General features: G+C 37.2%; 1 protein-coding gene across 4 annotated transcripts in view; it reads right to left on the minus strand.

The window, feature by feature from the left end:
* Window positions 1–21,629, minus strand: part of LOC126976004 (WD repeat-containing protein 44) — a 52,748-nt gene that overhangs the window by 5,178 nt on the left and 25,941 nt on the right. Inside the window, exons 10-20 of one of the 4 annotated variants that reach the window (XM_050824132.1) lie at window positions 20,027–20,111; window positions 13,711–13,847; window positions 12,145–12,268; window positions 10,022–10,141; window positions 8,383–8,436; window positions 6,848–7,049; window positions 6,415–6,552; window positions 5,771–6,148; window positions 4,926–5,223; window positions 3,004–3,284; window positions 1,946–2,119 (exon numbers count right to left, since the gene is read on the minus strand). In XM_050824132.1, coding sequence (XP_050680089.1) covers window positions 1,973–2,119; window positions 3,004–3,284; window positions 4,926–5,223; window positions 5,771–6,148; window positions 6,415–6,552; window positions 6,848–7,049; window positions 8,383–8,436; window positions 10,022–10,141; window positions 12,145–12,268; window positions 13,711–13,847; window positions 20,027–20,111 — 1,964 coding nt within the window. In that variant the 3' untranslated portion in view covers window positions 1,946–1,972. Of the gene's footprint in view, window positions 1–1,945; window positions 2,120–3,003; window positions 3,285–4,925; window positions 5,224–5,770; window positions 6,149–6,414; window positions 6,553–6,847; window positions 7,050–8,382; window positions 8,437–10,021; window positions 10,142–12,144; window positions 12,302–13,710; window positions 13,848–20,026; window positions 20,112–21,629 lie in introns of all 4 variants that reach the window. The other 3 variants (XM_050824131.1, XM_050824136.1, XM_050824135.1) reach the window with 3 other exon arrangements.

Genomic DNA, 21,629 nt, shown 5'->3' on the forward strand with positions numbered 1-21,629 from the left:
CGTCATCATATTATCTAAATCTTCCGAATATTATATATACAGGATGGCCGAGAACTTGACGTCCAAAGCTTTTTGATTTTTGAAAGCCTCATGGTGATGAGTATCTGAATCACCCCTATGTATGTTCTACAATGTTGCGTAGTTAAGGAGATAATATTCTTTTTCCCTTTTATCCGCTTTTTTCACCTAATTGTGGTTTAGGACTTTTTTCTAATTTTTTTGAACACTTTTAGTTAATTTTATTGTTGATAATTTTTAACTACAGTTCCAATAACCACATAAGAAATTATGAATAGTTTAGAATTGAGTCGTAAGTTCAAGATAACTGCTACAGGTAAATTCATGAAAATGTTCAAGGTATCAAAAAAAAAAAATGAGGAGCCTATGGTTTCTATTTTAAAAAACTTCCCAGAACATTGGCCAATAAAATGAGCCAAAGTCAAATTTTAGCTTTGGACGTCAACTTCTCGGCAACCCAGTATGTTAGAAAGACCTTAGATAAGCTTCGACTCGTGTTTAATTATAAACAATGTCTAAAGATTATTGACCGCAGAAAGACCAGATTTGTAATATAAATTTTTTAAAACAAGTGTTCAACGCATGTTTATGACTTATTATTCTTAGTTTTATTTTTTGTAATTCCACACTTACCACTTTATAATTATTTACATTGTATAGTTTCTAGAATTAATATTTATTACTAAGTTACTTAATTTTTTTTTCATAATTAAAATGCTGAATGTACCTAATTAGAATAACCAACCTAGAATTAGTATGTAAGTGCAAATCAATTGTTAATGTTGAGTTGAGTTATTCGTTGGTTGTTGGTACATCCTAAATAAATAAAAAATGTTTAACTTCTTCATAGTATAATTTGTGACTTTTTAAGATTTTCTTTCTTTTTTTTAATAGAAGAAAGAAAATTATTATTTATTTGCAACAAATACAATATTTACACACGGACTAGTAATAAAATAAGGACTCCGTGTCAACTCCGTGTTACATAACAGTGTAGCTCAAAAACAAGCCGATTAACGTGTAAATACATAGCCCCACGCACACACTTACACTACTACAGGCCGATAGGCGGCCATTATGAGGATTGTCATCGTCTGTGACAGATCAGTTTGCGTCTTAATATTTTAAAAATACCGTCGTCCGTTGTGAAAAAGTGTAAAAACTATACTTTATAAGTATTTGAGGCCATATATGATTATTTAAGGGAGAAAAAATTGTGTAACTAGTATCCCCCGTAACCACACACACACTAGCATAACGGTGCTTCACTTTTATCCGCTAATATTACGGCGCGGAGTCCTTCTTGTTTTACTCGTCCGTGTATTAACATAATTTAATAAATACAAAACAAATAACACGTTAGTGTTTATCACAAATTGGTGCCACACTTCAGCATAATGCTGATTACTATCGCAACCAGCGCTGATCTTCCAGTGGGACCAATAAATGATAATGAATGCCATAAGAAACGCACGCCGTAGAACGTCATTGGTCCCCAATAATTCTTACGGAGTTGGAAGTCAAAGTCAAATAAACTTTAGTCTATGAGGCTTAAACTAAGCGTCGCTATAAATATTTCTTTTAAATTACTGAATTTACCTACGGATGTTCGTAAAAAGCTGGGCTCTTGAGAAGAACATACAAGAAACTTAACGGCCTCTCTTTTCAATCAAATAGAGTATTTTACAATGGTTTTAATGTAATATACATAACAAATTAGTTTGTAAGGTGCTGCATCTAATATATGAGTCGTGTTTAAATAATATAAATTATTTCATAAAAAGTAATAAAGAATTAAATGTATAAATATAAATTATCGAATATTGGATGCATCAATCCTCACAGCTTGAATTCATTGTTTGTAAAAATGCTTCGTGAACATGATGTTCGAGATAAGATGTTGTAAGAGGGAGTAGATGTTACCCACCGTGCAGTGAGCCCCAAGCGGCGGGGTTCACGCGAGCGCGGAGGCCGGCAGTGAGCTGTGTTTGGGCTTGGCTTTGTGCAGGAAGACCTTGATGGCTCCGTTGAAGTCCGCGCTGACCAGCACCTGGCCTGTCTGGGACGACGACACCATGCCGCTGCTCTCGTTGGCTTTCTGCTGCAAGGTCACACTCTTGATCAACATCGCATACTAATCAATATTAAATTATTCACTTTGGTAAAAACTGGTGGGAGGCTCCTTTGCATAGAATGCCGGCTAGATAATGGGTATCACAACGGCGCCTATTTCTGCCTCAAAGGAGTAATATGTAAGCATTTTCGTGTTTCGGCCTGAAGGGCGTCCTAGCTAGTGAATTATTAGCAAACGAGACTTAACATCTAATGTCTCAAGGAGACGAGCGATATAGTAATAACACTTGAATTCTTGGAAAATAATCATAGGAGCGTTGCCGGCCTTTAAGAAAGGTATAGGTACGCGCTTTCCTTGATGGTACCCATCAGTATCGACCCGGAAACACCGCATTAGGAACCTCTTTACAAAGCTTGGTTGTATGTGGAAAAATTTCATTGAAAACCGCACTTCACACATCCAGATGGTGGGAATGATATTCTAATTTGTTAGTGCCAAACAGCTCTTCGGAACACTCCCCATGATAAATGCGGTAGAAGACACACAATGAAACTTCGCTCCGCAACGCCAGGAGATCGAGCCATTCACAGTGGTTTTTTTTTTAATGAAAATAAGGGTCGAGACGAGCAGGACGTGAACGTCCTGTAATGTCAATTGAAGCTGATCGAACGGTGATACGCTCTGCATATTACAATGCAGTGCCGATCAGGACACTTGAAATACCCAAAAATTTTGAGCGGCACTACAACTGCGCTGTTCACCTTGAGACATAAAATGTTAAGTCTCATTTGCCCACTAATTTCACTAGCTACGGCGCCCTTTAGACTATATATTATACTTCTATACTGTATGGTTATTTTATGATTAAACACGCAACAACGTGTGTTACTAGTGACTAGTTGAAGACTCACCACTTCGAGCTTGTCGTCGGGCGCGGCCTCAGCCTCCTCCCGCTCGGAGACCATCCGGATGATGTGGTCGGGGTTGGGCGCGAACACGGCGCAGGTCACGACGGCGTTGTGCGCCTTGATGCCCTCCCAGAAGTCGTTGCGGTCGCGGCGCACCGAGCTGAACTTGGAGTAGTCGTGGCACGTCTTCCACACGTAGATGCACTGGTTCTCGGACCCGCTCACGATGTACTTGCCGTCGTGCGAGAACGACGCCTTGATCTGGCTCGACACGTTCACGTAGCCTGCAAACGAACACTCATTATCTCATCTCAGTCGGTCAAAAACCTCTCCCAAAGAACGCTATGACGATCGCTCCTGCGCTGCTCTCATCCAACCTACTCCGGCGATCTTGACCAGATCGTGATTACGTGATCGCCATTTGAGGACTTTACTGCCCCAACGGCCATCTGTCCGTCGAGCTATGTGCCCCGCCCACTGCCACTTCAGTTTCGCAGCCATCCTGGCTATGTCGGTGACAGTGGTTCCCCAACGGATCCCCTCATTACTGATTCGATCTCGCAGAGAAACTCCGAGCGAGCCCTCTCCATTGCTTTCTGAGCGAAAATGAGCTTCCTCATAAGGCCCATAGTATCACGCTCATTATTACATTAGGCACCTCAGTGACGTCACGTCCATAGACTTAAAATGAACCAGTGCGGCTTATAAGCGACCTGACAGCCTGAATGTATAATAATGGGTGAACAATTTTGATTTGTCAATGTGTGCGTTAGCTAGTGGTTTCATATTCAAAATACAAAGGAGCTAATGCTAAGCGTGGCTGACTGTTTACGACTTGTCAATCAAAATCGGTTACACTTATAATAGATACGATTTCTTTATTTGTATCTCCGTTAGAGATGTACTTCACTACTCTTTCACGCTTTGTCTATGCTATGCTTGTATATTGTAAGTCAATAGTCAGGTACAACTTATAACATGAACATGTTTATTAATAACAGAAATAAAGTAAATAATATGTAACTTTATCTAAGTTTTTAATTGATACGTCTGGATAGAGTCTCTTGCTGTTAGATACCGACCGATAATAACAGGCGAGGAATTTTATGTCTTACTATCGCGATTTGTATGACACTTTATGTTACTGCTAAACTCAATTTTTTCGATTTTTTCACAGCTGCCATAGACTATCTAGACGTATAAATGATCTAAGATAATATAAGATAAATAAAAAATCAACACTTCAAAGACAAAAGCAATACAAATTATAACAACAGACACAAAAATATTTACACAGAAAAAAAATATTGTGAGGCAGTCATTGGTGTCAAAAGTAACTAGCTGATTTTATATATTATATTCATAGACAAAACATTCAGTTCTCAGATGGGTTAAAGGTCTTCATACATTGCAGATTCAAGCATTAAATGTTTTGTTTTTATGAAAATAAGGAACGAGACGAGCAGGACTTTTTGATGGTAATTGATACACCTTGCCCATTACAATGCAATGCCGCTCAGGATTCTTGAAAAACCCAAAAATTCTGAGCGACACTACAATTGCGCTCGTCGCCTTGAGACATAAGATGTTCAGTCTCATTTGCTCAGTAATTTCAATAGCTACAGCACCCTTCTGACTGAAACACAGTAAAGTTTACACACTACACGGCAGAAATAGGCGCTGTTGTGTTACCCATAAGCTTTATGATGTGTTGCTTAAGAGTTGTATTTGTCAACTAGTAAGTTGAAAGTATACGACCCGTTTGCCCTTCGCTTCGCTTCCCAGTAACGACGCATTGCCCACTCAAGCCAAGTTGTCCACTGGAGACCGTGGCATTGAGAGCCGACAACTCGTTGATACCGAGTGAATGGCTCCATTGAGTCGGTGTAATATGCTAAAATCTTAAATTTATCTATGTTTGTTACCTTTGTATTTGCAGGAGAGGTTGAGATCCCTCAGGTCGTACAGTCGTATCCGGCTGTCGTTGGAGGTCACCAGGATCTTGTCGTCGTTGGGCATGGGCTCGATGCCGCTGATCTTGCGGCCGCAGTTCTTGCCCCGCGTGGAGCGCACGTCGATCTGCGTGTGGTACTTCAGCTGGTGGGTGGTATAAAAGATGCACCGGCCGTCGTATGTCCCCACCACCGCAAATTTGCCGTTCTGGCAGAAGTTCGCGGCGGTGATCAGTTTCGTCTTCCCGTCCACTTCATTCCACACCGCCACCTACATGTCATTAATTAAGTCATTACTGCGGAACTGTAAAACTGGTCAGCTTATCGACAAAAAAAAACTGGTCAAGTGGGAGTCGGACTCTAGCACGAACGATTGCGTTCCATTATCTATAAAAATGGCAAAAGAATCATGTCTGTCCTATGGGAGCCCCCTTAAATATTTACATTAATGTGTTTTTAGTATTTCTTGTTATAGCAGCAACAGAAATACATCATCTGTGAAATTTTCCACTGTCTAACTATCACGGTTCGTGAGATACAACCTGGTGACAGACGGACCGACAGCGGAGTATTTGTAATAGGGTTCCGATTTAATTCTTTGGGTATGGCACCCTAAAAATCTACAGCCAAGTAGTTCCTCAATTATTTTTTAGAGAATGGTTCTGTGTGATTAGGGCTAGATCACATTACGCTTCGCTATAAGTCGTTTTGTAATACGTTACTGTTAATACAATTTTCACCATTAAGTTCGGAAGCAATTGTATTAAAGTTTTACAAAAGGTAATAAGACTAAACGGTGACAGTTCAGATAGCTTCACCTTCTTGTCTGGAATATTCCACAGCCTCAGCTTGCCGTCAAGGCTGCCGGAGAGGAAGTAGCGGTCGTCTCTCGGGTGGAACACGATGGCCGTCACGAAGTCGATGTGCTGGAAGCAGCAGAGACACTCCCCGCGGGAAATATGCCACAGCCTCACTGTCTTGTCCATCGAGCTGGACAGCACGAAGTAGTTCTTAGACCAGGATATGTCGAGGAGATCTGACGTGTGGCCGGCGTACACGCAGAATGGCTTGGGACAGAACGGAGCCGCCGGACCCAACGGGTGTTCAGGACTTGGCGGCGGCGCGAGAGACGCTAGTGACTCTTGAGAGGGAGTTGGAGACGATTTTTGTTCGGCGTTGTATTTTGTGCGCATGTCCTAAAACAAATAATTTTGATTTTACTGTGCTGGAATTATATTTTAAAGAAAATATTTAATCCGAATTTTAATTATGACTTTAACACTACGGAACGTACTGATAAAGGTTTAGCTTGATGTGTCGAGCACAAAAAAAAACATTATTGGATACACATGTACCTAATAAACGACGCGATAGCTATGGAATGAAAGAGTGTTAAGGTAAATAGAAGGGAAGGGCGACTCAGGCTTTCGTGTATAAAAATATTTTTCTAGACATAGATTACCTGAAACATGTGGTAGGCGTGTCGAGTGACCCAAATCCTCAACAAGCGATCCTGTCCTGCCGTGGCCAGAAGTCTGCCGCACACGCTGAACTTGCAGCACCACACCGCTCCACCTTCTCCGCTGCCACTACCCAGCTCCTGCCGAGTAATTCGTAATGATATATTATCTTCATTATCAACAAGTTTGTCGATCAATGATGAATAAGTTAAATGCACAATATCGCCAGCAGTGGGAAAAAGTGAAGGCCTACTATAGAATCACTAAATCATCACAGAATTCCGATGAATCAAACAGTTCGTTTCACATACCGGAAGACGTAGTGTTGGTAGACACCCACAGGATGGACCGACGATCTGGACAAGATCGCCAGAATAGGTTGGATGAGGGCAGCGCACGACCGTTCGGAGTTTGACCATTACATAGACAAGTAACCTGGACGTATCTGGTGGAACCCTCGAAGTCATAGGGCCCCTTGTGCGAGTTGGACGCCTTTAGCTTGATGACTTGGTCTCCATGCACGGCGTCTGGGATCTCAGCCACGTCCTCCTTGTGCCGCGCCTGCGACACCTCCTGCGCCAGAGACCGCGCTGCGTCCACCGTCTTCTTCACCGTGCTGCCGAAAAACCGCTTCAACCTGCGTCCAACGAACAATGTCTCAACAATCGATGAAGCCGTGGCGGTGATTGATAAGACATTTAAATTTTTCAATAATAAAAGTTATACGAAGCAGGCGTACAGAAAACTATTCTTTTTACTGTTTCCGGCTCGAAGGACTATAAACGTATATCGCGTAACCTAAAAAACATTGGCGCGAATGATTGTTTGTTATAAAGATAATAACAATGCTTTCTACATTGATACTCTGTACAATTATTGGCAGGATTTCTAGTTTGTTAAGTTTGATAATATATAATCATTCTATCTTATTAAAAAAAATACAGGCATCATATTTACAATCCCTTGACTACATTCTATTCTACATAGCCCGTCTTTTTCTAGTAATTATAAGCTAGTGGTAAATTGGAACCAAGGCATTAAAAATATGGTCCCTTTTAAATTTAAACACATTCACTCTTATAAATGTCACAAACATATGTGTCATTGATCTATGCTAGTGACGTTAAAGTAATTCATTTTCAAGAAACATTAGCAAAAATCCTTGTCGATAATATACGTAATACCATTTTATTAGCACTGGCTGCAAGAGCTGATATATCTAAGGCAATTTTTGCACGCTTTCGACCGTAGTGACTTCAACCGTAAAGTATACGTAACTACTCCATTTAGTATACAAAACTGATAAATATGAAATTTTGATGCTTCTATAGCTCAGATGACAGCATGTTAGTGAAAACAAAAATCAATTTAACAATTCTCAAAGACCAAACCATTTGTTTGGTGTTCAACACAAAAAAGCAATCCAAAAAACAAATTAGTCACTCCAAATTGCGCAGCAATTGAGTTATATACTTAAAATAAAAACGCATCAGATTATTAACTTGCAAAATAAACCTGTAAAGTGCCTCTACTCTTATTTCTGTATAGATCTAAAGGAATAACCATGCCAAAGATCTGGAGAATAGATAGTAATGGTAGCCAGAGTGCTTGATAAATTATATTCATATATTGTTCATGTAAACTTTTCGTTATAATTAATATATGTTAATTGGATATTTTTAGAGGGATTAGATTATCTAAAGATTTTTCTTTTATTAGTACTAAAAAAATGTGATACATATAAAAGACAAATCAATAATTGTATCTTCAAATTTTTCTCAATATTTGATGAAATTCAAAAATTTTTTATAAAAATGAATACACATTATAAATATTTGGCAATGTTTTCATCAGATCTATACAGTAAACTGAAGAAGAGATCTGCAAACACACTTCACACAAAAGTAAAGCTGCCAAAACAAGAAGAATAGCGGTTGTCGCTTGTCGCGACGTCAAGCGGCAAGTGTCACCTGATGTTGATGTTGTCGTACGAGTGGCACTTCACTAGATCAGCCCGAATCACGCTACAGGCGAACAGTCACATGTATTAGAGACAATTAATATTTTGTCGCTATATAATATGGTTCTGCCATTTAATTATACAGGCTGATTTTTATAAAGTCGTGTTAAAAATAGGTTATATTAATTAATCAGAGTAAAACACTGGTCTACTTATTTAAGAAAAAAAGTATGAATAACTAATTTACTAATAAATACTATTATTTTACATTATATAGTAAAACAATGGAGATATCATTGGTATAAATCAGCTAACAACTACGTTAATTCACCTATCTACCCGTGCGCAAATAGAATAGGGTGTAATGATTTTACGGAGATTTTCGAAAGATTTAAAATCTTATGATGCTAATAGGCTATTTTCTGAGACCTTGTGCGAGCTTTCTGGTGAGCTTATAAAACACACCACTTAAAAAGCTCCAGACGGAAGCTACAATCATTGTTGCAGCTTCAGAACAATCCCTGATACTTGTCCTGAAACTCTAAAACATTCCTTTTCAAACTTTCCCTCCTTATGCACAACCATGATATGCGCGCCATCTGTCTGGCGATTAGTAAAAAAAAACACTATTAATGGCCGCGTACGTAACCGCATCGTCGTTCATGAAAAATATAGAAAACTAAGATCCATCAAGTGCCCGGAAAACTGTTTATTTACAATTTTCAGTGCCGTGTCTACCATAACTTATAAAGAATTTGAAAAATAATTAAGTGTGGCATCTGAATTGGCAAAATAGGTGTGCTCCTGTCTTGTGAGTATTCCCTTCAAAACTTCCAGTATTGTAGCCATCATATTTATTTCTACTTGAAACTAACTAGGTTTTGATATTCTTTGTTTCGGTGACGTAGGTAATCCAAAATCCATCCAATCTATATATATAAATCTACAAGAATTCATGCACCAACAATCATCCTGTGTATTTCAAATACTATTCAATAAATGGTTAGATTTATATTAATTCCAGTTTTAAAGCTAAATTTTAGGAAGTGTCACGGTACTCTAATATCGAGTAACTGCTGTGTAACACTAAACTATGCCTCTGTAATATCGAATTAATATGTACCTGTATATTTAAATTACCTCCAAATAAATAAACAATAGTTAAATAGAGTGAAATGTTTAGAAATGTCACGGTGCTCTTATAAAGTAGCTACTTTGTCGTAGCACTTAAGTATCATAGACGACCTGTATAGCCGAGTGGTCTACCTACTAAGCTAAAGGTCCCGGGTTCGAATCCCGGTAGGTGCAAGCATTTATATGATGAATATGGATGTTTGTTTCCGAGTCATGGATGTTTATATGAATTTATGTATGTTTAAGTAAGTATATTGTATTAAATATATCATTGTCTCGTAACCCATAACACAGGCTATATATGCTTAACTTGGGGCAAGATAATTTGTGTAAAAAGTGTGTCAATATTATTATTATTATCATAACTATCTCCCTATCCCAATGGATTTAACATACCAGCTCCTGTCTCGTAGCATTCAACTATGTCTGAGTAATACAAAATATTCTTATATAACATTATAATATTATTAAATTTATGGTTTTTATAAAAACATATAGTAAAGATGTCAACTCACTTAGCTGTTTTCCGTTTGATGGCGTTGGTCTGCCTGTCTGCCGACTCACGCTTGGCCTCCTTCGTCTCTTCGTCTTCTACTCCGCCCACGCAAACACTTTCACTTTCTTCATCCGTTTCCCTAAATGTAAAATAAGGTGAAGTTAGCGTGACGTCACCATAACCACAATCAATGTTTGCATCTAACAATTAATAGAAGAATCCAAAGAGGATGTAAATACTACATAATAAGAGGCGGGATTATAGCCGTCATCTGTCAATCTATCAATGACTGCTCATTCCATACAATCGAGTGAATCGCTTTTTTCTTAGAGAGTTTCGCTAGGCTGGAAGAATCGTCCGTTACGCCACCACATGTTTTTTATGATCAGGCTTCAAATCGTTTCTGAATGTCTCCCTGGATGAATTGGAGTGGATACAGAAATGTATTCAATTATTACTTCAATGCGAAAATATCGATGAGTGGGTGAAAATGGCAGCGTATCAGTGAGTGTGTGAGTGAGTGTCATTTAGTGGTTAGAATTTTCAGAGCACGAGCTTGTCATTGAATGGCTAAAATTTTCAATACGTGAGTGAGTGAAATTGTCAGTGCGTGCGCTTGTCATAGAGTTGCTGGAATCTTCAATGCGTGAGTGAGTGAAATTGTTAGTGCGTGCGCTTGTCATTGAGTTGCTGGAATCTTCAATGCGTGAGTGAGTGAAATTGTCAGTGCGTGCGCTTGTCATAGAGTTGCTGGAATCTTCAATGCGTGAGTGAGTGAAATTGTTAGTGCGTGCGCTTGTCATTGAGTTGCTGGAATCTTCAATGCGTGGGTGAGTGAAATTGTCAGTGCGTGCGCTTGTCATAGAGTTGCTGGAATCTTCAATGCGTGAGTGAGTGAAATTGTTAGTGCGTGCGCTTGTCATTGAGTTGCTGGAATCTTCAATGCGTGAGTGAGTGAAATTGTCAGTGCGTGCGCTTGTCATTGAGTTGCTGGAATCTTCAATGCGTGAGTGAGTGAAATTGTCAGTGCGTGCGCTTGTCATTGAGTTGCTGGAATCTTCAATGGGTGAGTGAGTGAAATTGTTAGTGCGTGCGCTTGTCATTGAGTTGCTGGAATCTTCAATGTGTGAGTGAGTGAAATTGTTAGTGCGTGCGCTTGTCCTTGAGTTTCTGGAATATTCAATGCGTGAGTGAGTGAGTGAAATTGTTAGTGCGTGCGCTTGTCATTGAGTTGCTGGAATCGTCAATGCGTGAGTGAGTGAAATTGTCAGTGCGTGCGCTTGTCATTGAGTTGCTGGAATCTTCAATGGGTGAGTGAGTGAAATTGTTAGTGCGTGCGCTTGTCATTGAGTTGCTGGAATCTTCAATGTGTGAGTGAGTGAAATTGTTAGTGCGTGTGCTTGTCCTTGAGTTTCTGGAATATTCAATGCGTGAGTGAGTGAGTGAAATTGTTAGTGCGTGCGCATGTTATTGAGGGAGTGTAATCTTCCATGCGTGAATGTTTGATTGAGTGAGTGAAATTATTGTCAGTGCATGCGCTTGTCTTTGAGTTTCTGGAATCTTTAATGCGTGAGTGAGTGAAATTGTTAGTGCGTGCGCTTGTCATTGAAGTAGTGGAATCTTCAATACGTGAATGTTTGATTGGGTGATAGAAATTGTTAGTGCGTGAGTTTGTTATTGAAGGGGTGGAATATTCAAGGCGTGAATGTTTGATTAGGTGATTGAAATTGTCAGTGCGTGAGTTTGTTATTGAGTGAATGGTACAATAGTCCCTCTACAGAATCGGAACTCATCGTCTTTATCATACACACAACCACCTAGAACTAATAGAAGCGGAGACTACATGGCACACGTGGCTGTTATCAATATATAACACGTCCGTAAATGACCAGGTTTGGTGATTCTATCATTGAGTGGGTGAAATGTTCAGTGCGTGAGTAGTAGCAAATCTGTTAGCAATATTTTAGTGAGTAGGTGAAATCCCCAGTGCGTCGAGCACAACATTGAGCTTCTAAACTCAGTCGGTCTCAGTCAATTTGAGATTGAAATAAAATAAAAGTCTCCTCCTGGTAGTCTCTTTCTCTAGATTTTCGCAAGCGTACAAATTGTACCAAAATGGATTAAGGAATTTGATTTCATTACCTGGCGGTGTCGTCATCGTGGGTGCGTGCGATGTACTCCGAGGTCAGCCTCATAATGTGCAGGCTGAGCGGGTTGATACACTGCGGCAGCTTGTGCTCGGCGACGCTCAGCGGGATGCGCTCGCCTGAAGACGACACTAATCGTCTTAGCATACTTTCTGTTGCGTTATCGGGGACAAAATCACATTGGGACACAATTACACTACACATACACATGACATATACACAACATAGTTCATGTGAGCTGGTCATTCGAGGCACTTTTTATATATTTTTAACAACATTATGATTCGCAAGAAATACAATATTCAAGAATGGATATGCAGGATTGGAAAACATTTCCGTGAATAGGAGATCCATTCACTCTCTTAATTTACATTGACAAGTAAAATACCGTTTAACTTTACTATTTAAATTTTTCTAACTGAGTCCCTTGACTGACCAGTCGATACATATAAAAAAGTCTTTATAAATAAAATTTTATTAGATAGTCTACTATGTAAAACATACAAATATCCAACAAGGTATGAAATCCCCCATGTACATTATTTTTGATTAGAAATGCTCACATACCTAACATAGATAAGGTTATCCTTTACCACTTGAACTTTAGTTAACAAAAATTTATTTTTAATAATCAAATCACCAAATAATCAATCATTTTTGTATTTTCAAACGCTTATTGCTTGAAAAACACACTGAAATAATAACCTTTTTCGTTTATATGAATCAATGATCTAATTCTATTGATGATATAATATTTTTTATTAATTATAGAATAATACAAATATGATAAAGAACGGTAAGAAGAATTGTTAAAAGTCATATTAAAAATTGAATTGTTAAAAATATTATAATTTAACTAGCTGATCCAGCAAACGTTGTATTGCCGATATTAAAATCGCGATACAAAAGTAACTGTTGATCGTAGATGGGTGAAAATTTGAAGTTGTATGTATTTTTTAATGCTGACACATAATTAAACAAATTTAAAAAAAAATGACAAAAATATTTAAAAAAAAATCGTGTGGACCACCCTTAACATTTAGGGGGATGAAAAATAGATGTTGTTGTTCTCAGACCTACCCAATATGCACTCAAAATTTCATGAGAATCGGTCAAGCCGTTTCGGAGGAGTTCGGTCCCCGCACACCGTGACACGAGAATTTTATATATTAGATATCTTTATTTATCAAAGCCAAAAAATATCTATTAATGGATTTCTCTTTTAACTCTAAACTATAACTATATTAGACATAACTATGAATAGTTACGATCTTGTCATTAGACGGTGACAGCAATGTATCCGTAACTAGAGATACGTGATTGAAAACGCCACTCGTATCAAAATTTTGTAAATAAACACAACCGCCGCGCTTCACTCTTGCTTCGCGCCTCGCATTCGCTCTCTGTTTGACGTCATGCATACAACTATCTCGCTCACGCCTCGCACAAGAACTCAACCAAATAACAAAAAGAATGTTCATCTACATATTATGTAATACTCGCTAAATGCCTCCACATAAAATAAAATTAAAATTAACAAAATGTATGGTATATAACGTACCGGTGTCCAAGTTGAGTACAGTGACTCTCTCCAGGATCTCGATGTCAGAGAGAGTCCGTAGCCCCGACCCCGCGCCCTCTGCGGGCGAGTCCCCCGCCGAGCGCCGACGCGTTCTGCTAACTTCGGGCCGCCGCGTGCTATGAACATACATACTATTGTAAGGAAACACATGAGCAAATAAACGCTACAGAGACAAAGCTTCTTAACAAACAAAGTTCTGCTACATTCAGGCCGCCGCGTACCATCGATATATATAATATTGTAAGTTAACACATGAGTAAATAAACGCTACAGGGAGAAAGCTTCTTAACAATCAAAGTTCTGCTAGCTTCAGGCCGCCGCGTGCTATCAACACACATAATATTGTAAGTATATCACCACATTGAAGCACCCGCAACCGGCGAGCATGTATGAAAAGAGTAATGAATGTAGAGGAAGCGCGTGAGGTGTGTAAGGATAGAAGCAAATGGCATTCTATTGTCTCTGCCTACCCCGACGGGAACAAGGCGTGAGTATGTGTGTGTGTGTGTGTATATCACCACATGAGTACATTAACGGTACAGAGATAATGCTTCTTAAGAGCAGGCAAAATTGTTACCTATTTTAGTAGGGCTGTCACATAAAGTTAAAAGAAATTACACAAAACATTTTTTATTACTTTTTTATGGGGTTTGATTACGATATATATGTATATGGTATTGGAGCGTGTATTATTATAACTTAGATTCCGTAAAAGTTGTGACACATATCGTTATTTATGCAACTGCTGTTTAAATAGAAGTATTGAAACTTGTGTTTTGTACCTACATCGAATATACCGGGGTATAATGGAACTCAAAATAATATCCCATGACTGTTCTAAGTCCTAATATGTAAACTTGCATACCCAACTTTATCAAGATCAATTTCTAAAAAAAGGGCAACGGATATTTAATTATATATTTTTTGTTCTTTACTAAAAGTAAAATATGAAAGTATCCTGGCAAGACCGAAAGTAATTCGAGAGCGGGTTGTAATAATTACCGAAAGTACCCTATGTAGGTCCAAAGGAGGTAATTTTTTATGTATTATGCATTATTATGTATTATGCTAGTAAAATTTTAATTATTTTTTTATTGTGAACAGGCCATATTTAATTGTAAAATCTATCCGGGATCATGAAATTATAATAAAAAGGCAAACTCTTGATACATTTCCTGTATCCAGCTATGGTCACCATGGCAATAAAATGCGTATAATGAAACATTTGTAACATTCATGTGAGAAAATAAAAATGTTACTGCAAAACGTGGTGGTAACAGTGATTATCGGCTTTTGAAAAGTAACAAATATTTATTGGATCCATAAAAGGCATAAAAGGCATTTATTTTCTCAAAATTGATTCCTTTAGAATTCTTTTTGATGTCATTTCTTATACTACTAGATACTACTACCGCTTCGGAAACAAATGGCGCTCTGAGAGAGAAGAAGCGGCGCAAGAAACTCTCCCAGCATTCTTTTTTTTTGCGCTCTTTTCAATAAAAATATACAATATTGTACAGTTGCTATAAAATAATCACAATCTAGTCCCAGGCTGTCCGATCATTTAGATATTCAGCAGTGGAGTAATAGGATTTACGACAGAGCCATTTTTTTATAAAACATTTAAATTTATTTATAGACAATGCCTGAACAGTGGCTGGGACTTTATTGTAGAAGTGTATACATTTACCTTTAAAGCTATTATGTATCTTATGAAGCCTACTAGAATTAGTTACAAGCAATCCCTTATTTCTAGTGTTATAATAATGAAAATCACTATTAAGAGCAAAAAGGTGACGATTTTTGTGAACATATATTACATGAACTTCATTTCAATTATTGTTTTAGAGATAAAACTAATTTAGCAATAAGTACATAGTTTAATATTACCGTGCAAAGGAATAAAGTAACATAGACAAAGTATCTCTGTGAACTGTGCATCTGTCATTTTGATTTTTATGTTGTCAAAACAGAATTCTGTATTTTTCGTAATAGCTTATTATTAAAATTTTTAGGTATTACGATTTATTTATTTATTTATTTAGATAGTTACACCAACAACACATCATTATAAAATTAAAATTTTAGCAAGTACACAAGGGATAGTACAATATGACATGTATTTACAGGTGTAAACAACATTTACAATAGTGCGAAAAGAGTAACAAAGTTGAACAATTAAAATTAAAGAAATGAAGAGATATACAAAAATGATGATATTAAAATATGACTTAAATACATTACTACTTTAAAAAAAGAGATTTATAAAATTTATAACTATACAACAATACATTAGTTTATTTCTTATATTTAACTCACATAACTAAGATCTTAATATTTTAATGCAGTCGGTTTTAAATTTATTGATATTAGTCATATGAAAAATATCTATATTACCATTTTTTGCAGTGATATCGTTCTAAGGGCTCATAATTCTGTTTAAGGGGAGGTTTTTACCTATATTAGTTCTGCTGATTGTTGGGCTGAAAATATTTTTAATAGGGAATCTTGGTCTATTTCTAGGGACTGTAAGATTTACATTTATAAGACATTCTGGGGATATGATTCTACCATGTATAATTTTATGTAAAGTAGACACATCAGTTATTTTTCGTCTTATCTCCAACGAATTCATATTGAAATGGTCCAGTCTTGTTTTATAGTTTGCACGATAAGGGCAGGTTTTGTCTTTAAAAGCTAGAAAGCGAGTGAAATTATGTTGAATACGCTCTAATCTATCAATATGGACATTATATTGGGGATTCCAAACCGGTGAAACGTATTCAAGTGCACTTCGTACGAATGCATTGTAAAGACACACAATTGCAAATGGATTTCTGAAATCTTTGCAAGTACGCTTAATAAAACCCAGAATTTTCCAAGACTTAAATATGATGTTATCAATATGATTTATAAAATTTAGTTTTTTGTCTATAACTATACCAAAGGAGGGAAGGCAGTTGGAAATGACTGTATTCCAATAGAGACAATCAGATGTTGCGGAGATTTCGGAGTAGATATGTTTCACACCATATGTAACAAAATTTGGGTGAGCGGAATGTGGCCGAAGGAATGGACCCACTCTGTTTTCATACCATTACACAAAAAGGGGTCTACAACGAAATGCAATAACTATCGTCTTATAGCGCTCATACCACATGCCAGCAAAATTTTACTCCATATAGTAAACGAAAGACTGAAGGCTTATATTCTGAAGGAAATAGCACCAGAGCAGGCCGGTTTCGTAAAGGGCAAAGGTACACGAGAACAGATCCTAATTGTGAGACAAATAATAGAGAAAGCAAAGGAATTCAACAGACCGACTTTCATATGCTTCGTTGATTTCCAAAAGGCATTTGATTCTGTTAAATGGCCACAACTATGGAAGATCCTCATAGAGATGGGAGTGCCCAAGCATTTGGTGCAAATCCTCAGAGCCCTTTATGAACATGGTTCCGCTTCAGTCAAGGTGGATAATGTCACGTCCGACCCACTTCATCCCTCTGCAGGAGTCAGGCAGGGCTGCATTTTGTCGCCTCTTCTGTTCAATATTTATACGGAGCACATTATGAGGATAGCTCTAGAAGATTGGACAGATGGCATACCAATTGGCGGCAAAAACATATCCAATCTCCGATATGCCGACGACACCACGTTAATAGCGACAAGTAAGGAAAACATTGCTGAATTATTACATCGTATCGAGCATACCAGCCTCCAGTATGGCCTTAAAATAAACCGGCAGAAAACAAAAATGATGATTGTCGATCGAAGTCAAAACAATGCACCAGATATAGTCGAGATTGCTAATTGCGAGGTTGTACAGTCATACATATACTTAGGATCACTGGTCGCTAATACTGGTGGCTCGGAAGACGAAATTAGAAGGCGAATGGCTATTACCAGATCTGCAATGCAGAAGTTGACGAGGATATGGCGGGACAGGAATATCACCAAAGCTACTAAAGTTCAGTTAGTAAGATCTCTAGTGTTTCCCATACTACTATATGGTGCCGAAACATGGACAGTCAAAGAACGAGAGAAACAAAGGATTGACGCACTAGAAATGTGGTGTTGGAGACGAATGCTACGAGTATCTTGGACACAACGCCGCACAAACGTCTCGATACTTGAAGAGCTCAAGGTGAAAGAAAGGCTTTCATCTATAGTCAGAGCCCGTATCCTCAGATACTTCGGACATATCACGCGACGTGGAGAGCATGCCATAGAGAGACTTGTTGTTCAGGGTCAACGGCAGTAGGTCAAGAGGACGCTCCCCTATGCGCTGGACAGACCAGATCAAAGCCTTAACCAATACTCCCCTCAACACATGTGCCAGAGAAGCAATAGCCAGGGATAACTGGCGTAGAATCGTTCGTCGTTCGACGTGACCACGACTGCTCTGTCAAGAGTAATCCGACGAAGAAGAAGGAATACCAAGATCACGAACTGATGACGCCTGTTCCAAAGGTACATTATTAACGACGTAAGATGTTGCAGTCTCAGTTGTATTTCTAGTGATCTTGATATGTATACATTTTTCCGGATTTAGTATCATTTTGTTTACATTACACCAGTTGCAAATATTATCCAGGTCAGTTTGAAGAAGTCTTATGTCATTCTGAGACTTAATTTATTTATAAATTTTTAAGTCTTTTGCGAACATAGAACATTTACTAGATGTTATTTGATCCAAAATATCATTTATAAAAGCGTTAAAAAGAACAGGACCAAGATGTGAGCCCTGAGGAACGCCTGATTTAGGAAAAAAGGTATGTGAAGTGTAAACATTTGCAGTGACCCTCTGCCTACTGTCTTTTAAATAAGATTGTAACAAATTTAATAGTTTACCATGAATCCCATAGAATTTTAATTTTGAAAGAAGTATTTTATGGTTCACTTTATCAAAAGCGCTGGAAAAATCTGTGTATATGCAATCAATCTCAGCGTTGTTGTCTACGCCCGAAGAAAGATCCGTTACATAACCAAGAAGGTTACTTAGAGTTGACCTGCGTCTACGGAAACCATGCTGTGCATTCGACAAAACGTTCTCCAGATGTCTGGTTAAAATTGGACAAATATTTTTTTCGAATATCTTAGGAAATATGCTTAAGAATGATACGGGCCTATAATTTTTGGTATTACATTTATCACCTTTTTTGTGTATGGGTACAACATTCGCAATCTTCCAATCAGTAGGAAATACACCAGCATTAATAGATTTTTCAAAAATAATTTTGAGAGGAAGTGTTAACTGATGTACTGTCCTTTTAATAAATATTGGAGGTATCCCGTCTGGTCCAGCACCTTTACTAACGTCAATTAATTTTATAGTGTTCTCGATTGCTCGTTCCGTTATGACAATGTTACTAAGTGATAGCTGAGGAAAAGAGTCACCTTTGTCAAGACTAATAGAATTATAGGACGTAGAATAAACAGATGAAAAGTGCTGAGCGAAGAAATTACAAATATCTTCTCCTGTATGAGCTTTATTTTCATTTAAACACATTTCTGCAGGCATATTTGAAACACTACCTCGTTGTTGTTTGACAAAAGACCACAACTTTTTAGGATTTTGAAAAATTGTTTTTTCAGTATTATTTATATAATCGGAATAACAAGATGAAATCATGGAATCGACCCGCTTACTACATTATTTTGCTTCTATCTTATCCCTAGGATTTTTATATATCTTATACTTTTTGCGAATTCTATCTCTTTCAGCTATTATTTTTATTAAATCACGTGTGAACCACAATGGATATTTAAGTTCTTTAGGTTTATTTGATGTTCACACTTTTATCGTATTTCTCAGTATTCCGGTTAGACAGCTTCAGACTAAATATACCGTTGTAATATAGAGATTATAAGACATTTCGAGGTGGTCCTAATCGCCGAACAAAAAAAACTGTCTCCTGTGACTATAAAAAGTCATAAAGGCCGAGCACTTCAACTTAAGATTTTTAAGTGTTATAGATTTCACATTGACTTGAAATTAAGTGGAGTAGTTGCTAAAAAAAAGAGAAAAAAAAGTTATTTTAAAAGTACTTCCGGTATTAAACAATACTTTAAGCAAACAAAAACGATACCATCTGAACCTCTTGCTGAATTTTAACTTCAAGTTCATAATATGTACTTGTGCATTATAAATTATTATTTATTTTTATGCATTTCAAACAACGGGGTAAAATAATTGTAATTGAAATCCTGAGTAATTGTAATGGGTACGGCGTATCAATTATCATCAGCTGAACAAAATTACACAAGATGGTAACATATAAAGAATGTTTATCACCTATGGTTGGATGAGAGGCTTGCGGTCGCGTGAGAGGGTCGTCCCTCACTGTGCGTGCGGACTCGGTCTGTGTCGTGCGCCTCGCCTGCAAACAAAGTAATAATAATAATTCATTTAAATCGATCTTTTTACATATACATTGTCATTAAATTACAGTAATTTTCAATATATTACAAGCTTATTTTTATGACTACATTGTGATTGTCATTGAATGTACAACATATTTTTTTAATTATTTACTAAACTGTTTAACTCTATTTTCATTTCAAAATCATTTATTCCAAAAAATACTTTATCTTTTTTTAAAACAAGTGCAAATATTTGAAAATTATGTAAGGTTATATTCTAAAGAATTCAAGAACAATTGTAAACTAGCTAAGTCTCACAACACAAGTTTAAAGTTTAAAATAGCAATGACAAAATAAAAACAAATTGGAAAATTATAAATGAGGAGATCAACGACGACAAGAACGACAAAATATCTAAATTCCTCACCTACATCTGCAATGAAACTGCTACAGAAAAACGTATCTTTATGTAATACAAAATTTAAATTTAAGCATGTTAATCGTATAGAGATTATTAAAACGTTTAGACTAATTAGCGTTATGAGAACTAAAGATCTCTGGGGAATCTGTTAACATAGTGAAATCTGTAATAGAAATTGTAGCCACAGACTTAGCTTAAATTTTCAATAAGTGTAGATTGCGGTATATTTCGAAACCAAATGAAACAGAGCAAGATCACTCCTCTATTTAAGTCGGGAGATAAAGCTGACCCCACCAATTTTAGAACCATATCAGTACTACCAACCTTTAGCAAGATTTTCGAAAAAAATATGTTAATGCAATTAATTAACCATTTTTACAATACTAACCTCACGCATAATAAACAATATGAGTTTACTCAAGGTCTTTCAACCACAGATCCTATTATCGAGCTAATAAGAAATATTTTGGATGCGTAGGAGGATTATGATGCGTTAGGATTGTTTTGTGATTTATCCAAGGCATTCGACTACGTCCATCATGAAACCTTACTTAATAAAATTCCCACTATGGGGTTGGAGATGTTTCTCTAGATTTAATAAAATCGTACTTGTGTCGGGGCTCAATCTTGGGTCCTTTTTTGTTCCTGGTTTACATCAATGATTTACCATATCTTATTCAAGATAAACATGATATACTGTTTGCTGACAATACACCTTTGTTATTTAAAATAAAACGCCAGCAAAAAAAATCTGTCAGGTTGACGACGACATTGCTGAAGTAGTAAATTTTAAACGAAAGGAAAAGAAAATGTATAAGGTTTACACTTCCAAATATAAAGCACCAACCAACACCTATAAAAATTAATAATGACAAACTTGATGTGGTAGAAAGGACAACATTCCTAGGCTATAATGGGGTGCTCATATAAAAAACTTATGTAATCGACTTAGCTCTGCAGTATTTGCGATAAAAAAAATTAGGCAGCTGACAGATGTTGAAACGGCTAGACTTGTATATTTCAGCTACTTTCATAGTGTCATGTCTTACGGAATTATATTGTGGGGTAGGGCTGCAGATATTGACAACATATTTGTCCTGCAGAAAAGGGCAAT

Source organism: Leptidea sinapis, chromosome 39, assembly GCF_905404315.1.
Source record: "Leptidea sinapis chromosome 39, ilLepSina1.1, whole genome shotgun sequence".
Taxonomy (NCBI): domain Eukaryota; kingdom Metazoa; phylum Arthropoda; class Insecta; order Lepidoptera; family Pieridae; genus Leptidea; species Leptidea sinapis.